The sequence below is a fragment of the Geotrypetes seraphini genome, chromosome 4 (assembly GCF_902459505.1).
Source record: "Geotrypetes seraphini chromosome 4, aGeoSer1.1, whole genome shotgun sequence".
Taxonomy (NCBI): domain Eukaryota; kingdom Metazoa; phylum Chordata; class Amphibia; order Gymnophiona; family Dermophiidae; genus Geotrypetes; species Geotrypetes seraphini.
The window spans coordinates 87947571-87974362 of NC_047087.1; the positions used below are offsets into that span (position 1 = coordinate 87947571).

At 42.6% G+C, this 26792-nt stretch overlaps 1 protein-coding gene across 1 annotated transcript in view; it reads right to left on the reverse strand.

Moving 5' to 3' along the window:
- TMPRSS7 (transmembrane serine protease 7) overlaps positions 1–26792 on the reverse strand; it is a 67941-nt gene that overhangs the window by 29965 nt on the left and 11184 nt on the right. The window contains exons 6-10 of the mRNA XM_033942910.1: positions 23166–23204; positions 15336–15558; positions 13219–13352; positions 7520–7632; positions 5800–5906 (exon numbers count right to left, since the gene is read on the reverse strand). Of these exons, the coding sequence (XP_033798801.1) occupies positions 5800–5906; positions 7520–7632; positions 13219–13352; positions 15336–15558; positions 23166–23204 (616 nt within the window). The remainder of the gene's footprint in view (positions 1–5799; positions 5907–7519; positions 7633–13218; positions 13353–15335; positions 15559–23165; positions 23205–26792) is intronic.

Consider the following 26792-nt stretch of genomic DNA (forward strand, 5'->3'; position numbering starts at 1 on the left):
ATCGCTGGCCACAGTGGTATTAGCTCTGACGTTCATAGAATTCTGGAACCCAAGCACAGTACCGGGTAAAGCTTTGGATTCTCGCCCAGAAATAGCTAAGAATAATAATAAAAAAAAAAAATTTAAATTGAATCAGGTTGGGCAGACGATGGACCATTCGGGTCTTTATCTGCCGTCATCTACTATGTTACTATGTTACTATGGAAATAGAAAAGCAGGGGGTAATTTTGTCAGCATTATATATGGGCCAACAGCTGCTTAGTTTGAAAGCATTACTTTATACAGACTTGATTCTCCTTGTTGGAAAGGAGACTCTCTTCACCAGAGGTAATAGTAGACATTATGGCACTGAACATCCCTGGGGAAGAATTCTAATGAAGGGTGCTTTAACCCCCCACCTTTTACAATGACATGGTAATGGCTGCTGTATGGCAAATGCTCCAACGCCTATTGAATCCCTATGGGCATCTGAGCAATTACTGTAGCCCACCATGTTAATTTCCTTCGTAAAATGGGGGGGAGGGTTAAGTTTGGAAAAAGAATAAAATTCCTATGCTTACTTTTCAGATAAAACTGTTCTTTTAGGGGCCAATATAGAAAGCCGTGTGGTAGAGCCATGCACTGACAGCTTAAAACTTCTAAAATGAATGTAATGCGGAAGTTCTTCTGGCTAATGCAGTAAGCTAATCATTTGCAAATCTGAAGCAGGCAGGACTTGTGCGCTAATTAGGGCAAGCACCCTGAACACAAGCGTACAAGATCCCACTCTAAGGGCAGTTAGTACTGTGCGCATGTCTTAGCAAAATGAAAGTTTTGGCACATATCTGCAGATGTGGTGGAAAGTTATTCTGTGGATATATATTGGCTTCACAAAAATTTCATGTGCACAAAATGTTTTCATAACAGTTTAGTTGGGCAGTTGAGGATGGTAGAAAATATACAGCATTTTAAAAAGCTTTTAAAAACATCCTTATTTATGGAAGCATTTTTTTAAAAATAATAGAGGAATACCATTTAATAAGTGGCAGTGAAGTAAGATTTGTTCTTTTAAAAGAGTGGGGGGTAAATGGACAATAATCGGACCGGAAGAGCGTTACCAGTAGGGCTCGGTGCTTGGGCCCATGCTCTTCAACATTTTTATAAACGACCTGAACATTGGTACGACAAGTGAGGTGATTAAATTTGCGGACGATACAAAGTTATTCAGAGTAGTGAAGACACAGGGGGCACTGCGAAGATTTGCAGCGTGACATAATCAGGCTCAAGGAATGGGCAGATGAGGTTCAACGTGGACATTTATTGTGATTTTTGTATTTTGAGTTTTGTTTTTGTTTTGATTTGATGGGGAGCACTGTGCACTTTTGGATCTGCAGCTGAGCCCAGGAGGATACAACAATTCTAATGGAGATAAGTACTCCTCTACTCTTATTTATTTATTGCTGGTTTTTACCTGCTTTATTTATTTGGTAGGGAAGGAGGAGTGCAATGATGACTTAAGTTTGATGAACTAATAGAACCCTGCGCTCACGTATTATGGTTCACTTTGGCTTTTACTGAGCACTATTATTTATAAGATTTATGTTATAGATTTTTATATTTCAAATTAGTAAATTCTCTTTTTTTGTAGAACGTATTAAGTGTAAAGTGATACATGTAGGTAACAAAAATCTATTGCATGAATACAGGATGTCCGGGGCGGTACTTGGAGAGACCTCCCAGGAAAGAGACTTCACCCAGAGAGTGGTGGAAAACTGGAACGTTCTTCCGGTGTCTGTTATAGGAAAAACACTCTCCAGGGTTTCAAGACAAAGTTGGGCAAGTTCCTGCTAAACTAGAACATACGCAGGTGAGGCTGGACTCATTTAGAGCACTGGTCTTTGACCTGAGGACCGCCGCGTGAGCGGACTGCTGGGCGGGATGGACTATTGGTCTGATACAGCAGTGGCAATTCTTATGTTCTTATGATCAATATGTCGATGAAGCTGTCCACGCAATATGTGACGGCAGCGAACAGGGCGAACAATGCTAGGAATGATAAAGAAGGGGATCACGAACAGATCGGAGAAGGTTATCATGCCGCTGTACCGGGCCATGATGCACCCTCACCTGGAGTACTGCATCCAGCACTGGTCGCCGTACATGAAGAAGGACATGGTACTACTCGAAAGGGTCCAGAGAAGAGCGACTAAGATGGTTAAGGGGCTGGAGGAGTTGTCGTACAGTGAAAGATTACAGAAACTGGACTTCTTCTCCCTCGAACAGAGTGAGGCACTGGGGGCACTATGGACATGGGAAGGAGGCACTGGGGGCACTAAGGACATGGGAAGGAGACACTGGGGGCACTATGGACACAGGAAGGAGGCACTGGGGGCACTATGGACACAGGACGGGGCACTGGGGGCACTATGGACACAGGAAGGAGGCACTGGGGGCACTATGGACACAGGAAGGAGGCACTGGGGGTACTATGCACACAGGAAGGGGCACTGGGGGCACCATGGACACAGGAAGGAGGCACTGGTGGCACCATGGACACGTGAAGGAGGCACTGGGGGCACCATGGACACAGGAAGGAGGCACTGGGGGCATTATGGACACAGGAAGGAGGCACTGGGGGCACTAAGGACATGGGAAGGAAGGAGGGAGGGAATAGGAAGGGACAATTGTGCCCCATAGTGCCCCCAGTGCCCCTCTCAGTCTCCCTCGAGGAGACTGAGAGGGGACATGATCAAAACATTCAAGGTATTGAAGGGAATAGACTTAGTAGATAAGGACAGGTTATTCACCCTCTCCAAGGTAGTGAGAACGAGAGGGCACTCTCTAAAGTTGAAAGGGGATCGATTCCGTGCGAATGTAAGGAAGTTCTTCTTCACCCAGAGAGTGGTAGAAAACTGGAACGCTCTTCCGGAGTCTGTCAAAGGGGAAAACACCCTCCAGGGATTCAAATTAGACAAGTTCCTGCTAAACTGGAACCTACTCAGGTAGGGCTAGTCTCAATTAAGGCGCTGGTCTTTGACCAGAGGGCTGTCGCGTGAGCGGACTGCCGGGCACGATGGACCACTGATCTGACCCAGCAGTGGCAATTCTTATGTTCTTATTATTGTCTGATGTTTTATGTATGTTATTTTGTAACCCGCTTAGTTTTTAGGCGGGATATAAATTTGTTAAATAAATAAATATTTATGAACAGAACAACATTTGCAGATAGGTACAGTTTTTTTCTGCTTTGACTCATCCACAGAACTGTCACCTCCCATTCTGTCTTTAAAAAGTTGTGGATATTATTATGCTCACAGCAAAACGAAACTGGTGTTAAATCCTCACATATGCTGCTGCAGAAGAAAGAACGATTTCTTCTGGGCCTCCTCAGACCTGATATTCAAATTTTTGTGTTCTGCTCACTTAGGGATCCTTTTACGAAGCCGCAGTAGCGGCTTTAACGCGCGCGACTTTCTATCACGTGCTAACTGGCGCGCTAGCTGAAAAACTACCGCCTGCTCAAGAGGAGGCGGTAGCGGCTAGCGCAGCCAGCAGTTTAGCGTGCGCTATTACACGTGTTTAAACCGCTACCGCGGCTTCATAAAAGGAGCCCTTAAAATGTTCTAATAGTTTCATTTTAATATGCTGTCTGCTAGTATCTAACACAAAGTTTTGTGCAGGGCTAGTTTCTGCGCAGAACCTTTTTCTGCGCAATGGGCCCGATTCTATAAATGGTGCCCAGGTTAGGCGCTGGTAGATGCCTAGATCAGTGTAGAACTCAAAATTGCTTAATTGGCATAATTAGTGTGGTAATTGACCCTGCCATTAAAACCTGATTAAAATTTTTTTTTTAAAAGATTAAGAGTTATACATAGAACTTGGCAAAGCATCTACCAACACTTATGTCGAGGCGCCTACTGACTCCTATTAGGCATGATTAGGAGCAAAGAACAGGCATGGTATGACTTTGTTGCCGTTAGGCACCTGTTTAGGTACTAGTAAATTAGGCTAGGAAAACCCTGGCCGAATATACCAACGCCTTAAATTATGATGCCTACCTGCGCCTAACTCAAGTTAGGTACCAGTAGGAGCGATTATAACCCAACTGAGCACCATTAGGCACTGTTTATAGAATCAGGCCCAATGTGGCCTGAAACTTGCAGACTATCCCCTCCCTCCTTTCAACTGATTCCTTCCTTGACTGGATAAGAAAGTCTACAGGTGTAAAAATGGTAAGCTTCATATTTTGAGCCTGGGAGTTTTCGCCTGCTTCTATGAACCCAATTAGAGCCAGCCTGTACTGGGTTACGGTTCCACAAGCCTTCATGTCCAGCTACTCAGGATGGCCAGGATTCTTATGAAAGCACCTCCTCTCTTAAGCCTAGCCCAGGCATTGCAGTGATGATCTTCAGTTGTGTGAGGGGGGGGGGGGACTTGTAGCTTCTTCCTGGATTCACAATGGGGGAAATTCAATAACAAGGTACCCCAATGTTACTTGAAGAGTACCTATTCTATAACGACTCTGGGATGCCCAAATTGCATTATTGAATACTAGCATAAACCCATGTGCTAAATTTAGGCATAGAAACATAGAGTATGACGGCAGAAAAGGGCCATCGGCCCAACAAGTCTGCCCAATCGAAAAACCCTCCCCCTAAGTTTCAAGTTCAAGTTTATTAGGATTTTATATACCGCCTATCAAGGTTATCTAAGCGGTTTAACAATCAGGTACTAAGCACTTCCTCGAAGTGAACCCACATGTTTATCCCATTTTTTCTTAAAATCGAGCACATTGCTGGTCTCAACTAACTGAAGTGGAAGATCATTCCAACGATCAACTACCCTTTCAGTGAAGAAATACTTCCTAATGTCACCATGAAATCTCTCACCCTTGATTTTTAATGGATGCCCTCTTGTCGACGTAGGCATGACAATTTATACAAGATCAAAGGCATAAATGGGCATGCCTAAGTGCAAAACAAAAAGAATCCAATAGACTCTGTAGTATTCCAAACAAGGAAAAACCGAACAAAAACTGCAGGCTATGTACAAGATGCAAGCAAAATTTATTATTCTAATATTTGAATGCAATAATATACAACCTTATTACCAACCAAAGGACCCAGTGTACCATGCAACGTACATAACATATAGTAATCTATGAGATAAACTCCACACTCATGTATGCCCCCTTGTAGTTACACAGTATAGCACTTATGTGCTATCCTATAGAATTACACATGGTGAACTTTTGTGCATAAGTGCTGTTCTTTCTGTATACTTACACACATGCGTAACTGCAAGCACCTAGATCTAGAATTGCCTTTCACATGTGTCCCATAAGTCACTGTTGAAATAGATTAAATTCCACCTCCCCTCTCCAACCCTGACCAGAAACCAGGTTTGAAAATCAAACCATGGCCTTTGCTGCTTGGTCAGCTTTATTTACACCCATCTTAATGGTTATCCTTCCTAACTCTTCTTGTTGGTTCCATGGGTTTCACCTTTTTAGTATTAGTTTTGAGCTTTAGCTCACTCCTTTAGGTTACATTATTCCTTAGTGTACAGTGGGTCACTTGATGTACCAATAGATGGAATTTGAAATTTTTCCTACAGCTGTGCTTTCTTCATTCAACGTGGACCTTACTGAATGCTGAAAACATAACATCTCATAGTAGCACATGCCTTGGTTTGTGGTGGTTGGTCACATAATTTTGCCTCAGTGTCAGCACTCTTCCACATTGGTATATGAAGCATTAGAGCATATAATTTTAATAGCTGAGAAACCTAATGGTGAGAACATTTGTGATATATACTTACATCTGTTGATTAATCTTCCACCAGCCATGATCACAGCCACTTATAGTCTTTGCCCTTATGACGTAGTTTTGAAATTTCAGTGCTATACCCAGGCGAAGGTGATGAGTCTAATGTGAACAAATGAATACAAGGAGGTGGCTCTGTTTATACTTTTCAGTGGTTCATTATAGGAATAATGCACTAACAACTTAGGTCACAACATCTGGGTCTTTTGGTTACAGCAACAGCACCTCCTCATTGGGAGGGCAATTTTGGAAGCCAATTCTAGGGTATGGAAATGACTTGTTTAAAATTGCCAGCGGATAACTACATATGACCCCTGCCCTAACACCCCCCTCTCCCCAGGATTTTGGGAGAGATGAAGGATTATTTTGCTGGGGAGAGAAAGGAAAGAGTTATTGCTGAATGTTGGAATAAACTCAGCACAGGAGAATTTGATACATCAGTTGGTAACTAAGCACTTGGTAACCCAGAGTAGAGGGAGCTGCTGAGGTAGGGCATACAAATTACAGCACTGACTTTTCCTGAGGGGAAGACTCCATAATATTTTATATTATATAACTGTTTGTACACATACAGTAATATTATTCAAAGCTGAAGGGTATGAATAGATATATTGGGAAGAATTGGCAGGAAAGTCAAAGAAGACAGACTCTCCACCACAACCAGATAGGTCTTACTCCATTATTTGGTTTTCCAGCACAGGATAATTTTTCCAGAGGACATTGGTAGGTAGGAAGCTGCACATTTTTTTCTCTATGGTCATGAATAGTGACAGTGGATTATTGGCTCATTACAGGTATGAATGGACTTAACTATTCTGTCTTTGTTTTCTCTAATTAATACAGTTGTCAGCTGACTGAACTAAGCTTTCTATACCCTGCCCTTTTCAATGACTCAGGTCTTTAAAAGCTAATACCATGGCCGTAGTGAGCTATAACTGCGCTCTCTGGAAGCCCAGATCAGATGTATTCCACATAATGGTGTAGTAAGGGGGAGCGGACAGCCCCGGCACAATCTTTGCGGGGCCGCCAGCACCTCTCTGCCTCTCTACCCCCTATGTTATCTCTTTAAATGTTTGCCTGTGTGAGCAGCATCTTCCACCTACTGCTCGCACCGGCCTTGGCTCCCTTCTGACATCACTTCCTGGATTAAACAATTTGGAGTTATTGTTTTACTGGACTAAATATATTTTTTGACTAGCTGATCTGAGACAGGCAGTTTTAATTTGATATATGATTTCTGTTATGTTTTATTCTGTTATTTTTTTTTATTTGTTTTTGTTCTTCGTCTAGTTAATAGGTGGGTTATAAATAAATAAAAAGTATAAGATAAAGTTGAAAACTTTTTGTTTGTTCAAGCTTTCAAGGAATAAGAGGGCTTGGGACTGGTTCTATGATGCTCCTAAGATGCTCATACTAAGATCTATGACAGAGTATGTCAATATGGTTTTTATTTTTAGTTTTAATTTGATATAATTTGTGATATGTTTTATTTTGTTTGTTATGGGTTTTTTTTCTATTTTGTTATGTGTGTTTTTTCTTCCTTGCCTAGTTAATAGGTGGGTTATAAATTAAATAAATAAATAGGACATGTATTGATTTAGCCCAATAAGATATCATTCCATCTTATTTTTATTTATGGAGTTTTATTTCCATATAGTCAAGTAGACTAATCTAGCGACCAAGATTCCTGAAAGGGAAACTGAGAGAAGAGTTACCTGAAAGCTCCAGATACAAATACATTTTGGAGGATAATAACTTGGGTAATGCGGACTTGGGATTTTCCCTTCAAATCCAATCCCTGCAGTTGTTGATATGGTGCCTCCACATTCTGATGAAAGGAGTCAAAATATTGTAATTAATTTTACTTTTAGTGATGTTTTGGTTTTCTATACAATTGGAAGTTTGAGCTTCTTACTCTCTTGCATTGTGCAATGTATCAAAGCAGAGGTCAGTTATATCAAGGGATTTTTCTCAAGCTAACATCTTCTCATAACCTTGACCACATATTAATGCCCTGATATTCAGACCACGGGAGGCACCCTGGCTACCTCCTGCGGTTGGTGGTAGTCCCAGATATTCAATGCCAGGGCCCTATCTAGCCACCGGCATTGAATTTCCAGGGTAAAGTTCACTGCTGTGGATTTAGCCAGCCAAGCCAATATTCAGCAGCTTGTCAACTGAGGCCTAGCGGCCATAGAAAGACCTGCTTTTAAGGTGGGTCTATCTGACCTTGTGTCTTAGCTGGTGAGTCATTGAATATTGGTGGTGATTGGCTATGTTGCATGACATAGCCGGTCACCGAATTGTCCACTGACATGGATAGCCACCTATCTCCCACTGAATCTTGTGGACACTTTCATTGCAATCACTGTGTTTATTGCAGTCATGCAATTGAAACCAATACTGTTATAAATCCTAAAACAGGAAAAGAAATGTTATTTGAAATCGTTTTCTGTAAATCAGATCAGGTGATATATGGAATCTCTTGCCCTTGTAATAAGTGGTATATTGGTCAAACTAATAGAATGATTAAATTGCGTATAGCTCAACATTTAAGTAATTTGAGAAATAACAAGTATGAGGCGCCATTAGTAGCTCACTGGCCTGATAGAGGTCATCAATTAGGGGATATAGATTTCTGGTCCTGATTAAAATTAATTTGGAACAGGGTGGCAATGTATCTGCTAGTTTGCTTAATAAAGAACACAGGACACTGTTGAACCTAGAGGTTTAAATAGGGAAATTGAATGGAGTCCAATTCAGTTCTAATTAGTTTGTTAATTGAACTTGATCAGTGATTCTCCAATCAATGATATATCATCAGGTATAGAAACATTTGGTATTTAAGTGAGGAGGTTTGTCTTTGATGCAATAATAATAATAATAATAGCTTTATTTATATCCCGTCATACCTTTTCAGTTCAAGAATACAACAAGAACAACAAGAGATGCTGTAAGGACAGCGAGGTTACATCAGTTAGAATTGGGAAGGTGTGGAAGATAGTTGATAGAACTGATTAACAGAAGAAGATGCTTTTTTGTCATCAACATACCATCAGAGGATTACAAAGCATTTAAGACTATATCTTTTGAACAGGAATTCAAGGCGGTGATAAACCACTTGCATGTGGGATACAGGGATGTTCTCTGGACATTGGGTGTATGTGTTTATGAGTAACAACAATGATTGTAGTATGTTAATTATTTTATAAATATAAATATATTAAATTTTCACTATTTAAAATTTTGTGAGTTTATTGTAGATTGTCATTGATACTTAGCTGACTCTTTTTTTTTTTAATGAATACTGAATATCAGTAGATAGCCTGCCAAATATAAGGTTGCCAGATTTTGTCCTACCCCGTTCTGCCAATATCCCTGCCCCATTCCACCCCCCCCAACCATGGCCCCACACAAACCCCGTCTCTTCAGGGCCACATCTGGAGGGCATCTGTGAATGCGCAGAAGCGACACGATGATATCATGTCATGATGTCACATCCGGGCATGCGCAGATGTCTTCCAGACGCGGCCCTGAGCTCAATGGTTTTCAAAACCCAGACAAAGTGCCGGGTTTTGAAAACCTATCCAGATGCCTGGACAGTCCTCTAAAAAGAGGACATGTTCGCGAAAATCCAGATGTCTGGTAACCCTAGCCAAATAGCGCTGAATATCAGCTGGTAGGTACTTGAACAAAGGGAAGAAACAAGTTGCACATGAGACTCGTAAAACAATTTTTTTCAGTCATAGCACCCACACTGTGGAACTCCCTCCCTATGAATCTTAGACAAGAAACTGGTGCTTCCAAATTTAAATCAAGCCTTAAAACCTTTCTTTTTAAAGACGCCTTTGAACTGTAGGTCCTGATTCTGATTTCAGCATACCTCTTCCCCCGACCATTTTTAAAAATTTTATATAATGTAACCCTTACTGTCTTCCTTTTGTATCTGGTGTAGTCTTCCTCATTATTTTATTAAGTCCGTGTTAATACTCCTTTATATTTTAGCTAAATTTAATGTAAACCGCTTAGGTTGTATATTTGAATGGTATTATTATTATTATTATTTTATTTCTTATATACCGCCAAAGCCGTAGTAGTTCGAGGCGGTTTACAATAAAGAAGGGCTGGACAATCAGCGAATAGTTACAATCAGTGAATACAGATACAACAAAGAATCAGCGAATACGGTTTACAATAGAGAAGGGCAGGTCAATCAGAGAGATCTATGTCAAATTGTAATAAACTTGAGACCTTTTGATTGTCCTAACTTAATATATTTGCCAGGAGCATCTGAGATCTAGGGCTCCTTTTATCAAGCCGCACTAGCGGTTTAACGCGTGTAATAGCGTACGCTAAACCGCTGGCCACACTATCCGCTACCACCTCCTCTTGAGCAGGCGGTAGTTTTTGGCCAGTGCAGGGGTTAACGCATGACTAAAAGTCGCGCGCGTTAACCCCGCTAGCGCGGCTTGATAAAAGGAGCCCCTAGACTCCCTGCATAAGAGGGCAAAAGGGGACTGTAGCTGCATCTCTTATATTCAATCAAAGTACAACGTATGACACGCTAGATATTATCCGAGCCCCCTACAGAACATTTAAATCCCGTGCTAAAGTTTCAGAGGGAAAAGTTGTCATTTCTCTAGTAGCCATGCAATCTTTACAAGCCTATAAGGAAAAAGGTCGGAGGAGTAATATAATGGGTAGAGTCGCAGGCTGAGACCCAGAGGAGTCCAGTTCAAATCCCACTACAGCACCATGTGATCTTCAATAAGTCATTCAACATGGCAGACGAGGTTCAACGTGGACAAGTGTAAAGTGATGCATGTCGGTAACAAAAATCTCATGCACGAATACAGGATGTCCGGGGCGGTACTTGGAGAGACCTCCCAGGAAAGAGACTTGGGAGTTCTGATCGACAAGTCGATGAAGCTGTCGATGAAGCTGCGGCCGCAGCGAAAAGGGCGAACAGAATGCTAGGAATGATAAAGAAGGGGATCATGAATAGATTGGTGAAGGTTATCATGCCGCTGTACCAGGCCATGGTGCGCCCTCACCTGGAGTACTGCGTTCAGCACTGGTCGCCGTACATGAAGAAGGACACGGTACTACTCGAAAGTATCCAGAGAAGAGTGACTAAGATGGTTAAGGGGCTGGAGGAGTTGCCGTACAGCGAAAGATTAGAGAAACTGGGCCTCTTCTCCCTCGAACAGAGGAGTTTGAGAGGGGACATGATCGAAACATTCAAGGTACTGAAGGGAATAGACTTAGTAGATAAGGACAGGTTGTTCACCCTCTCCAAGGTAGGGAGAACGAGAAGGCACTCCCTAAAGTTGAAAGGGGATAGATTCCGTACAAACGTAAGGAAGTTCTTCTTCACCCAGAGAGTGGTAGAAAACTGGAACACTCTTCCAGAGGCTGTTATAGGGGAAAACACCCTCCAGGGATTCAAGACAAAGTTAGACAAGTTTCTGCTGAACCGGAACGTACGCAGGTAGGGCTAGTCTCAGTTAAGGCGCTGGTCTTTCACCAGAGGGCTGCCGCGTGAGCGAACAGCTGGGCAGAATGGACCACTGGTCTGACCCATCAGTGGCAATTCTTATGTTAACTCTCCATTTCCTTGGGTACAAACAGATTGTGAGCCCTCCAAGGACAGGGAAATACCTAATGTACCTAAATGTACATCACTTCAATTGCCTTTGGACTTGCAAGGCTGTATACTATATAAGAAAATATAAATAAAATTAAACTTTTGAAATCCTATATAGCTGTGCAGTAAGAATCGGTGATCTACATTGGGAATTTATGACCAAAAATGGGTATTACGACAGCAGTGATTCTCAGTGAGGTATTGGACCTATGTCATAATTTCTTATGAAGGACTAGTGTTTTAGCCCATTACATTCGTTACAGTAACGGGTGCTAGAATAGCCCCACCTATACCCTGACCCTGACTCTGACCCCACCCATGCCCCGCCTCTATCATGCCCGGACCCTGCCTCCCACTGATCTCAGTCCCACCACCTCACCTTTCACCATTTCCTTTGTACCCTTTTGGCCCTCCTGACAGGGTCTTTACTTACCCAAGGCGGCAGCAGCAGTCCTGACGTACCAACCTTTCCTCCCTCAGTGCCCCAAAGCAGCAGTGATCCTACCATTTCCATCTCTCCTTTTCCCCCTTTCACACCTTCTACCATCTCTCTCTGACCCTGTTTCACCTCTTTTGCCATCTTTCCCTTTCCTGTCCCCCTCTATCCTTCCCCAAGACCATCTCTCTCTCCTGCCCCCTCCACACTCCCTGAAGTCTATCTCTCTCTATCCCCTACCATCTCTCCTGGTCCCCCTAGTAGCCACTCTGTCCTTCTCATCCATCTGTCTCTGTCTCTCTCTCCTCACCTCCTGCCTCTGCGGAGCTCTCACAGCTCCTCCTCGTCCTCCTTCAGCCAGATTTCAGTCATCTTCCGCTGCGTCCTGCAGCCGCAAACAGCCACAGCGGCCTTCAGCCGCCAACAGCCGCCGCTGCAGCCTGCAGCCGCCGACAGTCGCAGTGGCCAACATCCGCCTTGGGGAATTCTCACGCATGCGCACTCCTACCTGCGGTGCCCTACAGCACACGGAAAACGGGAGCATGCAGGTGGGAGTGCGCATGCACGCTTAGGGCTTTATTATATTAGATTGCTAAAAAGTCCTCAGCCCAACCAACCAACTTCCTAAATTCTGAGTGTTATTTTGTCACTGCAGCTGAAAATTCTATGTTATGACATTGTTTCAGATCATTGATTGAACTATATCCACGTCATTCTCTTTTTGGCTGGGCTGAGAACTTTTCAGCACCCCCTGGTAACTAGAGCTGAGACTGTGATGTCATAATGCCTCATTCCACCAATAAGAGCCAACCTCATCAGTGATGTCACAATGGCTTGTTTGTCCTAGACTTAGCTCACTTTTATTACCTGTAAGGGGGCGCTGAAAAGTTCTCAGCCCAACCAACCAACTTCCTAAATTCTGAGCGTTATTTTGCCACTGTAGCTGAAAAGAGTGCTAGCTTATTTCGTTAAGTGCCAATTTGCAGAAACAAAATGGTTTTTTAAAGATTGTTTCAGATCATTGACTGAACCATATCCACATCACTCTTTTCTTGGTTGGGCTGAGAACTTTTCAGCATCCCCTCGTACCTTACACAAAGCTCATTTACCTCAACTTGATGGATATTTACCTCGTGGGGATTTACTCTCATGCATGATTTAATACACACAACTGGATATGATAGAATGAAAGCTTTTTATAAACCTCTGTAAGACACTTTGATCGATACCAAAGCATCCTTTGTTTGAAGCTGCTGATGACTAATTTTGTGCTCCCACTGTATTTTTATTTAATTAAAGAAAGTATTTATATGGCACACTGTAGAACTTACGTTCTTGGGGAATAGCTTCAAAATAGCCATCTAATTTGGGCAGCAATTTAATCTGGGCTGATTTCAGTGTTAGAAGCATGGCATTGTTTGTGGACACAAATGACATCAGAGACTCATTGAAGGGTTCACAAATTCTGCAAAAGAGAGAGAGCAAAAGAATGCACACAGACATTGACATAGTGAACCACTTGCTCTGCTGGTAGTCATTTTAAATTAAAATCATAACACCTTTCTCTGGAACAATATCTCTGAGCCTGTGGCTCAGAAACATAACGAAAAACAATAAAAATTGACCCAAGTTTCCACAGAAAAAATGGCAAACCAAACCAAACTGTGGAAACAAACAATGTTCAAAGTCTTCCGTTTTATTTCTTCAAAGCAACTCAAAAACAAAGCTTAAAAACAATCCACATTTGTATTGAACGGACCCAACACGGGCCGTGTTTCGGCAAAACACCTTCCTCAGGGGTCCAATGAATAAGGATGTAGCGAAACTAATCACATGTGGCAAAATCTAGGCACTGCTGCTCATCAACTTGCTGAAAAAGAGTGAAAAGGTTTTTAAGCTTTGTTTTTGAGTTGCTTTGAAGAAATAAGTCTTTGAACATTGTTTGTTTTCACAGTTTGGTTTGGTTTGCTCAGAAACATAACTCTATTAACAAGGTGAGAGCAGGATATTTATAATGACATCAAGCAGTTGTTTACAATGTCCCAAAGCAAAACTCCTGCACTCTCTCCCATCCTCTGATTATAGGTGGGCACAAACTAAGAATTCCTTTTGTTACTATGGGCTAGATTCACTAACCTTCTGATCCGTGGGCGACTGGAGGCAGACTGAACGATTCACCAACCATCTTCATGCAAATGGGGGCGATCAGAGGCACGCCTCTAACCAACAACATGGATCGCTCGGTAGTGATCCCAACGCATGCGCAGACCATCTACTTTGCCTGTAGATGGCCTGCACATATGTTTGCTGTCTGGGAGTTGGTTTTTTTTAAACTTTTTTTTACTAGTCCCGACTCTCCTGCTCTCTGCCGCCCTTCCCTGCAGTGTGAGCATGTTAAAATCATGGGCTCGTACTGCAGGGAAGGGCAGCAGAGAGCAGGAGAGTTGGGGGAGGCAGAGAGCATGTCGCGGCATTGGTCAGGAGAGCCAGGGAGCCAGAGAGAGAATCGGGGAGGCAGAGAGCAGGTCGCAGCATTGAGCAGGAGAGCCAGGGAGCCAGAGAGAGAGTTGGGGAGGCAGAGAGCAGGACACGGCATTGAGCAGGAGAGCCAGGGAGCCAAAGAGTCAGGGAGGCAGAAAGCAGGTTGCGGCATTGAGCAGGAGAGCCAGAGAGAGAGTCGGGGGAGGTAGAAAGCAGGTTTATTTCAGGGTTGCAGGGCTGGCAGGACAGTCGGAAAGGACGTGAGTGACTGGTCCCTAGCAGTCGCTTCTTGTTGATCGACCAGCCCAGTCAGTGTTCAAGATTTTTGCATCTGCATGCGTAGGGATACAACCGCCCAGACAAGCATCATTCTATGACTTAATTGGTCCTTGAAAACTAATGACAAGTAATTTTATTTTTATGCTGTAGTCATCCTAAGTTGAGCAACAAAACAATCAAGGCTTTGTTACCCTTTGGATCTTCTTATTTTTGTGAACTTGGATTTTTCAGCTCTGACAGAAATTAAATGGAATAAAAGAGAAACGGCAGTAGATGGTTGTTGATGAAATGTGCGTTTGCTGTCAACTATTGAGCCACATTTTGAGTTAATTTGCACTCAAAAACTAGCTCATCCATCGCATTGATTAGCAATTCTATTCTATCTACTTTAGTTTCACTGTTGTTACAATTGTCCATACATAGCTTAAAGGATTTTAAATAAATAACTCTCAAATTTAATTTTTTTGTTGGTTTTGCAATTTTATAATTTTAGTTATAATGTGCCACAAAAAACATTTGCTCCGTTTAGTGTGCCGGTGCTAAAAAAAAAAAAAAAGTTTGAGAGACACTGTGATAGATGTATCCATTAATTAGAAATGGTGGGTATGTGAAGGGATGAGGAATTTTAGAAAGGGTTTTTCTCTGATGAGCACATATAATTATGCAAAGTCTGTGAACATGGACTTACTGATATAAAATCAGGCTTTTTATGGGCATCAGTGAATCATATAGGGTCAGTGAGTCTGTGATACAATTATCTGCTGTGAGCTGAATAGAGACAATGGTGAGGCGGAGGACATGGCCCAGTAAAGCAATTAGTTTGATATGGCAAATCCCTGAGACTGCAGATACATCTAGAGGGAAACGCTGACCCAGTCGATCGGCATGCAGGTCATAGGCACAACCCAAACCTGTGAGAACGAGAAAACACTGTTAGGGTATTTTGCATGTTAAATAAAAATGAGTTGCAGGAGGATCTTGGAAGTGCATTTCTGGCATAAAAAAGAAGTGCAATCAAAATAAAATCTTTCAGTTTCACTCTGCAGATGGCTCCCACTGACATGTGGGTAATATTGCATAAGCAGGCGGCTCACCTCCTTTGCACTTGGCACCAACTTCACATTCAATTAACATTCAGCTAATAAAACACAACTCAAACCTGTGGAAAATAAACAGACCATAGCATAGGCATCGGAATGGGGGGTGGGGCCACAGGGGCCATGGCTTCCCCAAAAATTGGCGATGGTTCGGCTCCCCTACCTTACCTCATCTTCTGGTGGCTATAATTTTAAATCTTTAGAGTGCTGGGTATGTTTGTTCTTCCTTCCTTCCTCCCTCCCCCCAGCGGGACTCTACAGCACGACCTCTTTAGCTCCATAAATCCCCACACCAGTCCCCACCCGGGTCACTGTTATTTTAGATGTTCCAGCAGTCACGGCGCAGCGTAGCATCCATGAGACGAGCATTCTGCCATCTGCCTGCTCCGGAAGTCTTCATACAGCAGCGACTTCCTATTCCTGCCTAGGTGGTCTGCCGCTGAATAAAGAGTTCCAGCCAGGGCAGGCCGACAGCAGAACGCTGATCTCATGGACGCTGTGCCATGGCTGCCAGAACATTTAAAATAACAACGACCTGGGGGGAAGGGAGCAGGTGTGGGGGAGTCTGGAGCTGAAGAGGTCGTGCTGCAGGGTCCCACTAGGGGGGAGGAAGGAAGGAAAGAAGAACATAGGCTACAAGCCACTGGCTGGGGATATGGGGTCGGGAAGACAGGGAGGACATATGCTGCACAGGCTGGGGGTGGGTGGGATGGCAGAGAAGAATAGATGTTGCTCGGGCTGGGGGAGGCAGGGAAGGACAGATGTTGCACAGGCTGGGAGGAAGGCAGGGAAGGATGGATGTTTCACAGTCTGGGAGGGGGTTGTGAATTACAGATGCTGCATGGGCTGGGGGATTGGAAAGGGCAGATGCTGCATGGATGGGATGCTGGAAAAGGAGGAAAAGAGGGATGTTGCTAGTGGGGGAGGGAAGAGAAAAAGAAAATTGGAGTGGGAGGGAAAAAGAGATGGTATACATGGGGAAAGGAAGAAAGAGGGAGAATTGTTGGACATGATAGTGGTGGAGAGGAGGGAAGGAGAAATATTACACTGGGAGGAGGACATATGACTCAAAGAAGGGAGAGATGTCAGATTCTGGAGAAGGCTGATAGAAGGAGAGAGAGAGAGTTGTCAGACCACTGGAAGAGGAAAGAAAGATGCCAGACCAGAGAAAGGAAGGAGAGAAGAAAGAGATGCCAAACTGTGGGAAGTAGAGGAGAGAGCTGTTACACCATGGGAAGAGGGAGGGAAGGATAGAAAGATGCCAGACCATATGAGGGGATAAGGGGGAAGACAGAAATGTCAGACCATGGAAGAGAGAGGGAGGAGATGGTGCACAGAGATGGAGGGGAAGGGGAGCGAGAGGGAGGAGATGATGTACAGCAAAGGGTAGAGAGATAGAAAAAATGCTTCTTATAGGATAGATGGGAATAGGGGAAAAGAAAGAAAGAGAAGATGGTACACATGGATATATGGGAAGGGAAGAGAAGACATGGAAAAGTAGATTGTGAGAAGAAAGCAGAAAACTGTAAGAAAGTTAAATGTTAAAGTTAGTGCCAAAGATGAATGTATGGGACTCTGATGAGTATTTTTTGATAACCAGCTAAATGCATGTAGAGTTTCCAGTGTTAACCTGAATGCAAAAGTTTATTGCTTTGAGTGTATACAGTATTTCAATTAAGAGACATATACACAGTTACAACATTTTTATACCTTTGAGCTGGACTCGCTTTTAACATTGATTAAGCGATGATTGGAAGATAAACTCTTTCCCTAAGAGGGGGTTACCTCTCCCTCTTCAGAGTTTTATTTCTTTGAGCTAAGTTTTTGTATAGCGGGCCCTCCTCCTTGGTTGTGCTAATTATAGAGTCAGTCTGTCCTTTTTTACACTTAAAGATGAATGTAGGGCAGAAAGTGAAGAAGGAGAGAAAACAGCACATGGATAAGGCGGCCCTGGAAACACAAGAGCACAGACAGAAGGAAGTTTTATATATGCTGTCTATATATTGCACCGTTCAGGAAGAAATTAATTTCTTTCTATTTCTCTGGTGCATCATAGGATTTTGACTGTATTTACTAGTACTTTTAGTTTGTGGTCCTGTATTTGCATAGGGGTTATCTGTGTTCTGCATGTGTGACCAAGGCCAGGTGTTCTGGTAAGAATGAATGCTGAGAAGCATACAGTGTGCTTTGTGTAGTTTAATTTTGTGGTTAACCATTATGTGTTGTTAATGAGATTATATTATGTGTTTCTATGAAAAATGGATTTACAATTAATCTATCATTATTATAGGGTGGTGGTCAGGGATGGAGCTTAGTTGGGTTCTGGGTGGAGTTTTTGCTCCCCCCCCCAACCAAAAACGTGTTCCGCTGCCTATGAGCCACAGCATTATCACAACAATGACAAGCAATTCAAAACCTGGAAGCACCCAAGCCATGCTCAAGTGAGACATTAATACTTCTCTGCCTTACAAAGACCCACCTTTCTAGTCACCCATATTGTCAAATCATCATGTAATGCTACCTTCGGCATCCACCGTTCCAAAGATGCTTCATTGGCTCAGGTGCCCTGCCACAGACCAGGATAGAAAAACTAGACACCAATGGTTCACATTCTACTGATTCAAATCAGATCTGACTGGTTGAAACCAGTTCAGACTGGTTCAAACTGGTTCCAATCATTGAAACCATTCAACTGCTTTTGATTGGTTGAGACTGGTTCCTGATGGTTGAAACTGGTTTTGATTGGTTCTGACCATTTTGATTGGTTCAAACTGGTTCCGACCTGTGCAAACTAGTCCAACTGGTTGAAACTGTTTCCAATTGGAAACTGATTCTGATTTAAACCAAAATGGTTATGACTGACTGAGACTAACTGGTTGAAAGATGTTTTGATCAGTTCCAACTGGAGAAAACTGGTTTTGACTGGTTCAAAACAGTTCAAGACAGTTTTGACCATTTCATACCATTCTGACTTGTTCAAACTGGTTGAAACCATTTCTAACCAGCTGAAATCAGTTCAAACTGGTTCTGACTAGTTGAAATTGGTTTTGGCTGGTTCAAACAGGACAAAGTTTATATAACAATGCTCAATAAGTAAAGCATGAAATATATATATATATACAAAAGAATGATGAGGAGTCAGTGGTGAATCAGCTCTCATGATATATTTATGGGAAGCTCACCTCTGATGGTCCAAGATATTTTAGAAACCTGTTTAAGGGATACTTAATAGAGTGCTATTGATCGATGAATATCCTTATATAATTGATATATGAGATAGAGCATTTCAACTCTTCAAACAGAATCTAACTATTTCAAACCAGTTCCAACCAATTCAGTCAGAACCAAGGTTTCAAGTATTTCCAGGTTTCATTCATAACTAATCAGAAACTTTTCCATTTTTTAACAAGTCCTCATGTTCTGTAATTGGGGAACAAAACACCTTATCAATACTCAGACTTGGAACTCTTCTCTTTTTTAATATCTTTATTCATTTTTAGGCCATACATAAGTACAACATATTATACAATCATATTACACTATAAAAGCACTTAAAATCAATCAAATTGTAATCTATGACAAATAGATATATCACCCCCATACTCATATTCAAAAATTGCACTCAAATTAAAGAATTAAAAAATATTTTCCAACCCTCCCTCCCACCCACCCACCCTGGACGTCATGACAAAAAGGGCAAAATTCTGGGACTCTTCTCATAGCAAACAAACAAAAGGAGCAAAAAGAGTTCCACAGGATGTCAACAAATGAACAAACAAATAATGTAATTGTAACTTTCCCCTTCCTTCCTACCTAATCATGTTTGTCCAAATTGTTTTGTTAATTGTATAACTTAGATAAATTATATGTATTACCACAATCTGCTGGTTTTTAAATTGTACATCGCTTAGATATTTTTTATAAGCGATACATCAAATGTAAATAAAACTTGAAACTTGAAACTTGGAACATTATGAAGTCCAAAGCACCTTTAATAAAACATAAAATAGTCCAAATAATAACAAGTTGCTCTCTGGGAGAACAGACTCAATTCAAAGAAGTCACTTTCTCTCAATTTCAAGCAGTTTCTTTCTCTCAACATGGCCGTGCTTCAGCTGGTGAGCCTTCATCAGGAGAATAAAACATGCCTTATAAACTCACTGGTCAAGACAATATCAACTGATGTTTAGAACACAGTTCATAAAGAGAACTAATCACAGAAAGAGCTGTAGCTAGTTAAACAATCACACACCGAAATGCTGAAAGCTTATAGGAGGTGAGCCTGAAATAATTTCATGAACTTGAAATCTGCTTTTATTATACTCTGTTTTTAGCTAGTTGAGGAAATTGCTTTGGCTACATTTTACATAAATGCAAAATGAAAGTTGCATGCATTATGTTCTAAATGGTCAGAGAAATAGCATATAGTGGAGGAGTGGCCTAATGGTTAGTACAGTGGCTGCAGATCTGGATGTGACTTCCTGCTGCAGCTCCTTGTGACTCTGGGTGAGTCACTTAACCTTCCATTGCCCCAGGTATGTAAAATTTAGATTGTAATTACTTTAGAAATAGAGAAGAACCTATATATATACCATACTATACCTCCCCTGCCCAGCGACCATGATATAGCAACTACAAACAATACAAAGCACAGCCCTAGGACCCATCTACTCGCTGAAAAAATACGACCACATCACAGAGGCATACCACGACTCACACTGGCTCACAATACAAGCAAGAATACTCTTCAAATTCTACTGCCTACTGTTCAAAGCAATAAACGGAGACAGCCCAACCTACTGGAACAACCAACTAACTCAATACACCTCAACCAAACACAGGAAAACCCACTCACTATTCACACACCCGCCAACCAAAAATGTCAAACGAAGAAAACTATATGACAACCTAATGGTCACCAGAGCAGAAAAACTAGACAGATAACTCACCAATCTGCTGTCTTCGATCACAGATTACAAAACCTTCAAAAAAGAAACAAAAACCCTACTCTTCAAAAAATACATAAAACCTATTTAACACGACCAGATCCATCCCAAGCTCCGCATACTATACTTTCTACTCCTTATTAAATCTAAAATGTTCAAATTACCCAACATGTATTACCTAATTTCACAACAATTCTTATGTAATCCGCTTATATATTTTGTAACTTCATGACAACTCTTATGTAATCCGCCTTGAACCGCAAGGTAATGGCAGAATAGAAATCACTAATGTAATGTATATAATAAATGTAAACGCTCACGTACCTCCTTAGATGATCACACTTGTATATATCACATATACTTGGAGACTATCTTAATCATATTAATCTTAATGTTCTTTTCATTCAGAAACAATTAATATTAATTTTTTTTTTTAGCTTTTTAAATAATAACTTAATCTTAAAAAGTTCTTTGCATGATTCAACACGGGAGGGCTGGATCCAACATGTTTTGGCTTAAGCTTTTTCAATGATACTCCCCTATAATCAAAACTTTAATTTAAATTAAATTAAATTAAATTAAATATCTCTCACACACTTGACCACTAACCAAACTTCTTAAAATTTTACCGATGCCGCCAATGTCATCTGACTCACTATAGCTTTAGAGCAGGGGTATCAAAGTCCCTCCTCGAGGGCTGCAATCCAGTCGGGTTTTCAGGATTTCCCCAATTAATATGCATGAGATCTATTTGCATGCACTGCTTTCATTGTATGCTAATAGATCTCATGCATATTCATTGGGGAAATCCTGAAAACCTGACTGGATTGTGGCCCTCGAGGAGGGACTTTGACACCCCTGCTTTAGAGTAAAATGGTGGTGACGTGCTTACAAGCATTTAAATATGCTAATTCAAACAAACAGCTGACTTCCCCTACACCCAATTAGACGACCCGGTCAGATCAAAGATGTCCACTCTACCTCAGCATATAAACTACCTGGTTCCACTGTATCTAACCAGTAAATCCATCTTTGTTCTTTTAAATTTAAAGCTTTCTCCATATTGCTTAAGGCGAAACATGTTGGATCCAGCCATCCCGGGTCGAACCATGTGAATCATGTGAAGAACTTCTTAAGATAAGTTATTATTTAAAAAGCTAAAAATTTTTATTATTAATTGCTTCTGAATGAAAAGAGCATTAAAAAATTAAGAAAGTAAATAAATTTGGTGTGGCCAGTGACGAGCGGACACATAAAGCTCGCTGCTATGAGCTGTTGTTGAGCGGCTGAGTGGTGTTGCTGAGGCCCAAAAGAAAAGATAGGTTTCAGAAAATTGAGTTGGTCTGAGTGGTATAGACCTAGGGAACATACCTATATAAAATTTAGCCCATTACATTAACAGGTGCTAGAATATATGCCTGTCTGTCTGTCTTTATTTCTGTCTCTCTCTTCCTCCCGCTGTCTTTCTTTCTGTCTGTCTCTGTTCCTGGCCCCCTTTGCCTGTCTTTCTGTGTATCTCCCTGCCCCTATGTCTTTCTTCTTTTCTTTCTGTCTCCCTTCCTCCCTCTGTCTGTCTGTCTGTCTGTCCAAAGCAGCATTCTCTCTTCCTCCATTTCCCTCCCCCCACACCACTTCCCTGTGCAGCAGCATTAGCGTTTCCTCTACCCCCATTTCCCTTCCTGCGGTCCCGACTACGAACCTGGTGATTCCAGCGTGTGCAGCAGTATTCACACGCTGCTTCGGGTCCTTCTACTGCCCTGATTTTCTCTGGCACGTCCCTGATGACATCATCAGAGACGCGGCAGAGCAAATCAGGGCAGTAAAAGTGCAGGAGGCGCTCTTTGTGCCCCAGTCCCGGCTTGTGGAAGTGATCGTCGGCTGGCTGGGAGCGGGCTTGTGGAGGCGATCGTCGGCTGGTGACGTACAACGCGCATGCGCACTCTCGCCTAGCGCGACTGATCAGATCTCAGGGAACACGCGGCGAGAGTGTGCATGCGCAACTAGCATTTTATTATTATAGATGTAAAGCACTTTGGTTGTGCCATAGAAAGGTGGTATAGCAAATCCATGACCCTTTATCATTTAAATTGTAAATGGAAGCTAGGGGAGTGTGTGGCACAGTGGTTAGAGCTACATCCTCAGCCCCCTGAGGTTGTGGGTTCAAATCCCATGCTGCTCCTTTTGACCCTGGGCAAGTCACTTAATCCCCCATTGCCCCAGGTACATTAGACAGAGTGTGAGCCCACCAGGGCAGATAGGGAAAAATGTTTGAGTACTTGAATGTAAACCACTTAGACTACAAATGGTACGTAAATACTAAAAATACATAAATAATTCTGATTTGCTGAGGGAATCTAGATTAGAGCAATCTGAGTCTTGAAAACAGGGATAAGATGCAGATTAAAACCAATTAGAATATTATATACAATATACTGTAAATAAGAAGCATAATCTGTATACAAGAAATAGAATTACCTGTTCCAGTTGTAGACGTGTAATCTGATCGAAGGCCAACTACATATATGTAAACCAAAACAAAATTAAAACAGCATGTGTTATGTTTGGTAATAATTTAGCCTTTTGCCAGTTTTTAAGCAAAATTAAGAATAATAGGGCTGATATTCAAAACAAGTGATGTTATGCGTTCAGAGGCAACCAATGAACATATAACTTTCCTTTCCATGGATTTCCCACCAATATATTGATAATATATGGGGAGAAAGGGGCAGAGGGAGGATGTGGCAAAAGTGGTGTGGTGAAAATTATCCAGAAAGTGAAGATACTAAGGTACAATTTGGATAAACTAACGGCTCCCTTTACTAAGGTGTGCTAGCGTTTTTAGCGCACGCAGGAAATTACCGCGTGCTACGCTTCTAGAACTAACGCCAGCTCAATGCTGGCATTAAGGTCTAGCACGTGCGGCAATGTAGCGTGCGCTATTCCGCTCGTTAAAGCCCTAATGCGGCTTAGTAAAAGGAGCCCTAAATGTTTAATCCCGGCATCGGATTTAATTGATAAGGAAATCAAACTTTAAAATATTAAACTATGTTTCATACGTAAAGGGTTACCATTCTATGACTGCCTCCCTCCCCTTCACCATCCCCCCACCCAAAATGATCTTCAGTCAGGAGCCTGGACTTTAGCTTGGACTGTATTCAGCTTACATATATACAGTATACACACCATGGGAGCAATTTCTAAAGCCATTTACAGCTCATGAGTACAAGTACATGTTGATGGTTCTTTGGTTTGCTGCAGCTATTTTGCTTTGACTAGAGCTGCTCCTTGAGGCCCGCTAGAAGCTCATAGAAACATAGAAATAGATGGCAGATAAGGGCCAAGGCCCATCTAGTCTGCCCACCTTAATGCCCCTCCCCTACCTTTGCCCTATGAATAGATCCCTCCCCCACCTTCGCCCTGTGAATAGATCCCATGTGACGATCCCATTTGGCCTTAAAATCAGGCACGTTGCTGGCCTTGATCACATGCAGTGGAAGACTATTCCAGCGATCAACCACCCTTTCTGTGAAAAAGAATTTTCTGGTGTCAGCTCGTAGTTTCCCTCCCCTAATTTTCCACGGATGCCCTCTTGTTGTCGTGGGACCCTTGAAAAGGAAGATATCTTCCTCCGTCTCTATGCGGCCCGAGAGATACTTGAACGTCTCGATCATGTCCCCCCTCTCTCTGCACTCCTCGAGTGAGTGTAGCTGCAATTTGTTTAGCTGTTCCTCGTATGGGAGATCCTTGAGTTCTGAGACCATCCGGGTGGCCATTCTCTGAACCGACTCCAGTCTCAGCACATCCTTGCGATAATGCGGTCTCCAGAATTGCACACAGTATTCCAGATGGGGCCTCACCGTGGATCTATATAACGGCATAATGACTTCCGGCTTTCGGCTGACGAAACCCCTGCGTATGCAACCTATGACTTGTCTTGCTTTGGATTAAGCTTGCTCCACTTGATTGGCAGCCTTCATGTCCTCACTGACGATCACCCCTAGGTCACGTTCTGCTTCAGTTCTTGTTAGGATCTCTCCATTTAGGGTGTAAGTCTTGCATGGATTTTGGTTGCCCAGGTGCATAACTTTGCATTTTTTGGCATTGAAGCTGAGTTGCCAGGACCTAGACCAGCGCTCCAGTAGGAGTAGGTCGTGCATCATGTTGTCGGGCATTGAAACATCATCTATTGTGCATTTGCCCACTACATTACTTAGTTTGGTGTCATCGGCGAATAATGTTATTTTACCCTGAATCCCTTCTGCCAAGTCCCTTATAAAGATGTTGAATAGGATTGGGCCCAAGACCGAGCCCTGTGGCACTCCACTGATCACCTCCGTCATTTCAGAGGGTGTGCCGTTCACCACCACCCTTTGAAGCCTACCTCCAAGCCAGTTCCCAACCCATTTCGTCAATGTGTCACCTAATCCTATAGAACTCATCTTGCTCAGCAACCTGCGGTGTGGTACGCTATCGAATGCTTTGCTAAAGTCCAGGTACACGATGTCCAGGTACTCCCCAATATCTAGCTTCCCCGTCACCCAGTCAAAGAAGCTGATCAGGTTGGATTGGCACGATCTCCCTTTTGTAAATCCATGTTGACGGGGATCCCATAGATTCTCCTCATCCAGGATCTTATCCAATTGGTGTTTTATTAGAGTTTCCATTAGTTTGCTCACTACCGATGGTCACTGGTCTGTAGTTTGCTGTCTCCATCTTAGAGCCTTTCTTGTGGAGTGGAATGACGTTAGCCGTCCTCCAGTCCGACGGGACGCTGCCTTTCCTAAGGGAGAGGTTGAAGAGCTTGGACAGTGGCTCCGCCAGGACATCACACAGCTCCCTTAGCACCCTGGGGTGTAGGTTGTCAGGCCCCATTGCCTTGTTAACCTTGAGCCTTGATAGCTCACTGTAGACACTGCTGGGCGTAAACTCGAAGTTACTGAATGGGTCAACTGAGTCAACCCTTGTCTGTAGCTGAGGGCCAAGTCCCGGCGCTTCTCGGGTGAAGACTGAGCTGAAGTATTCATTTAATAGTTGGGCTTTTTCCGAATCCTTTTCCACATAGTCTCCATCTGGTTTCCTAAGACGTACAATCCCACCTGAGTTTTTACTTCTGTCACTGATATACCTAAAGAAGGATTTATCTCCCTTCTTGATGTTTTTTGCCAGAGACTCCTCCATGTGAAACTTAGCCTCCCTGACTGCCGTTTTGACGGCTTTTGATTTGGTCAAGTAGTCTGCTCTAGAGACCTGTTTCCCTGATTGTTTGTAAGAGATGAATGCTTTTTTCTTCTCCTTGATAAGGGCTGAGATCTCCGCAGTGAACCACTTTGGCTTATTGTTCCTTCGCCATTTACTTACTAATTTAACATAGCGGTTTGTCGCTTCCTGTATGGTGGTTTTCAAAGTCGACCACATTTCTTCCACACTATCGGTTTCTGCTTGTCCTTGTAGCGCCTGGTGAATGAAGTCTCCCATTTCCTTGAAGTTTGTATCCTTGAATTTGAGGACCTTGGTCAGTGTGGTAGATTTAGTGAAACCTTTCCTAAGATTGAACCATACCATGTTGTGGTCACTGGAGGCCAATGTGTCGCCCACCAAGACCTCTGTGACACTTTCTCCATTGGTAAGTAATAGGTCCAGTATTGCCTGATCCCGTGTTGGGTCCAACACCAGTTGCTTGAGACCAGCTCCTTTCATAGAGTTTAATAGCCTCCTGCTGCTGCCGGAAGCAGAGGTAAGTGTATCCCAATCCACATCAGGCATGTTAAAGTCACCTAACACTACAGTGTCCCCACGCAAGGTGATATTTTCTATATCACTAATTATTTCCATATCCGGGTCATCATGTTGTCTTGGGGGTCTGTAAATTACGCCAAGATACAAGCATTTGTCCTTCCCTCTGGCCAAATTAACCCAAAGGCTCCACCTAATAATCTTGTGTAACACCTCCAGTGTAACTAGGTCACTTGCTCTGTGCTGTCGCTATCAGAATAAAGCCTGGCTGTGGAATCCTGGAATGGACAAGGTAAACCAGAAGACCTCAATAACCAGACACTACTTTGGATGGCTTCTCATGCTAATTCAGCCTATTCTACATTCAGC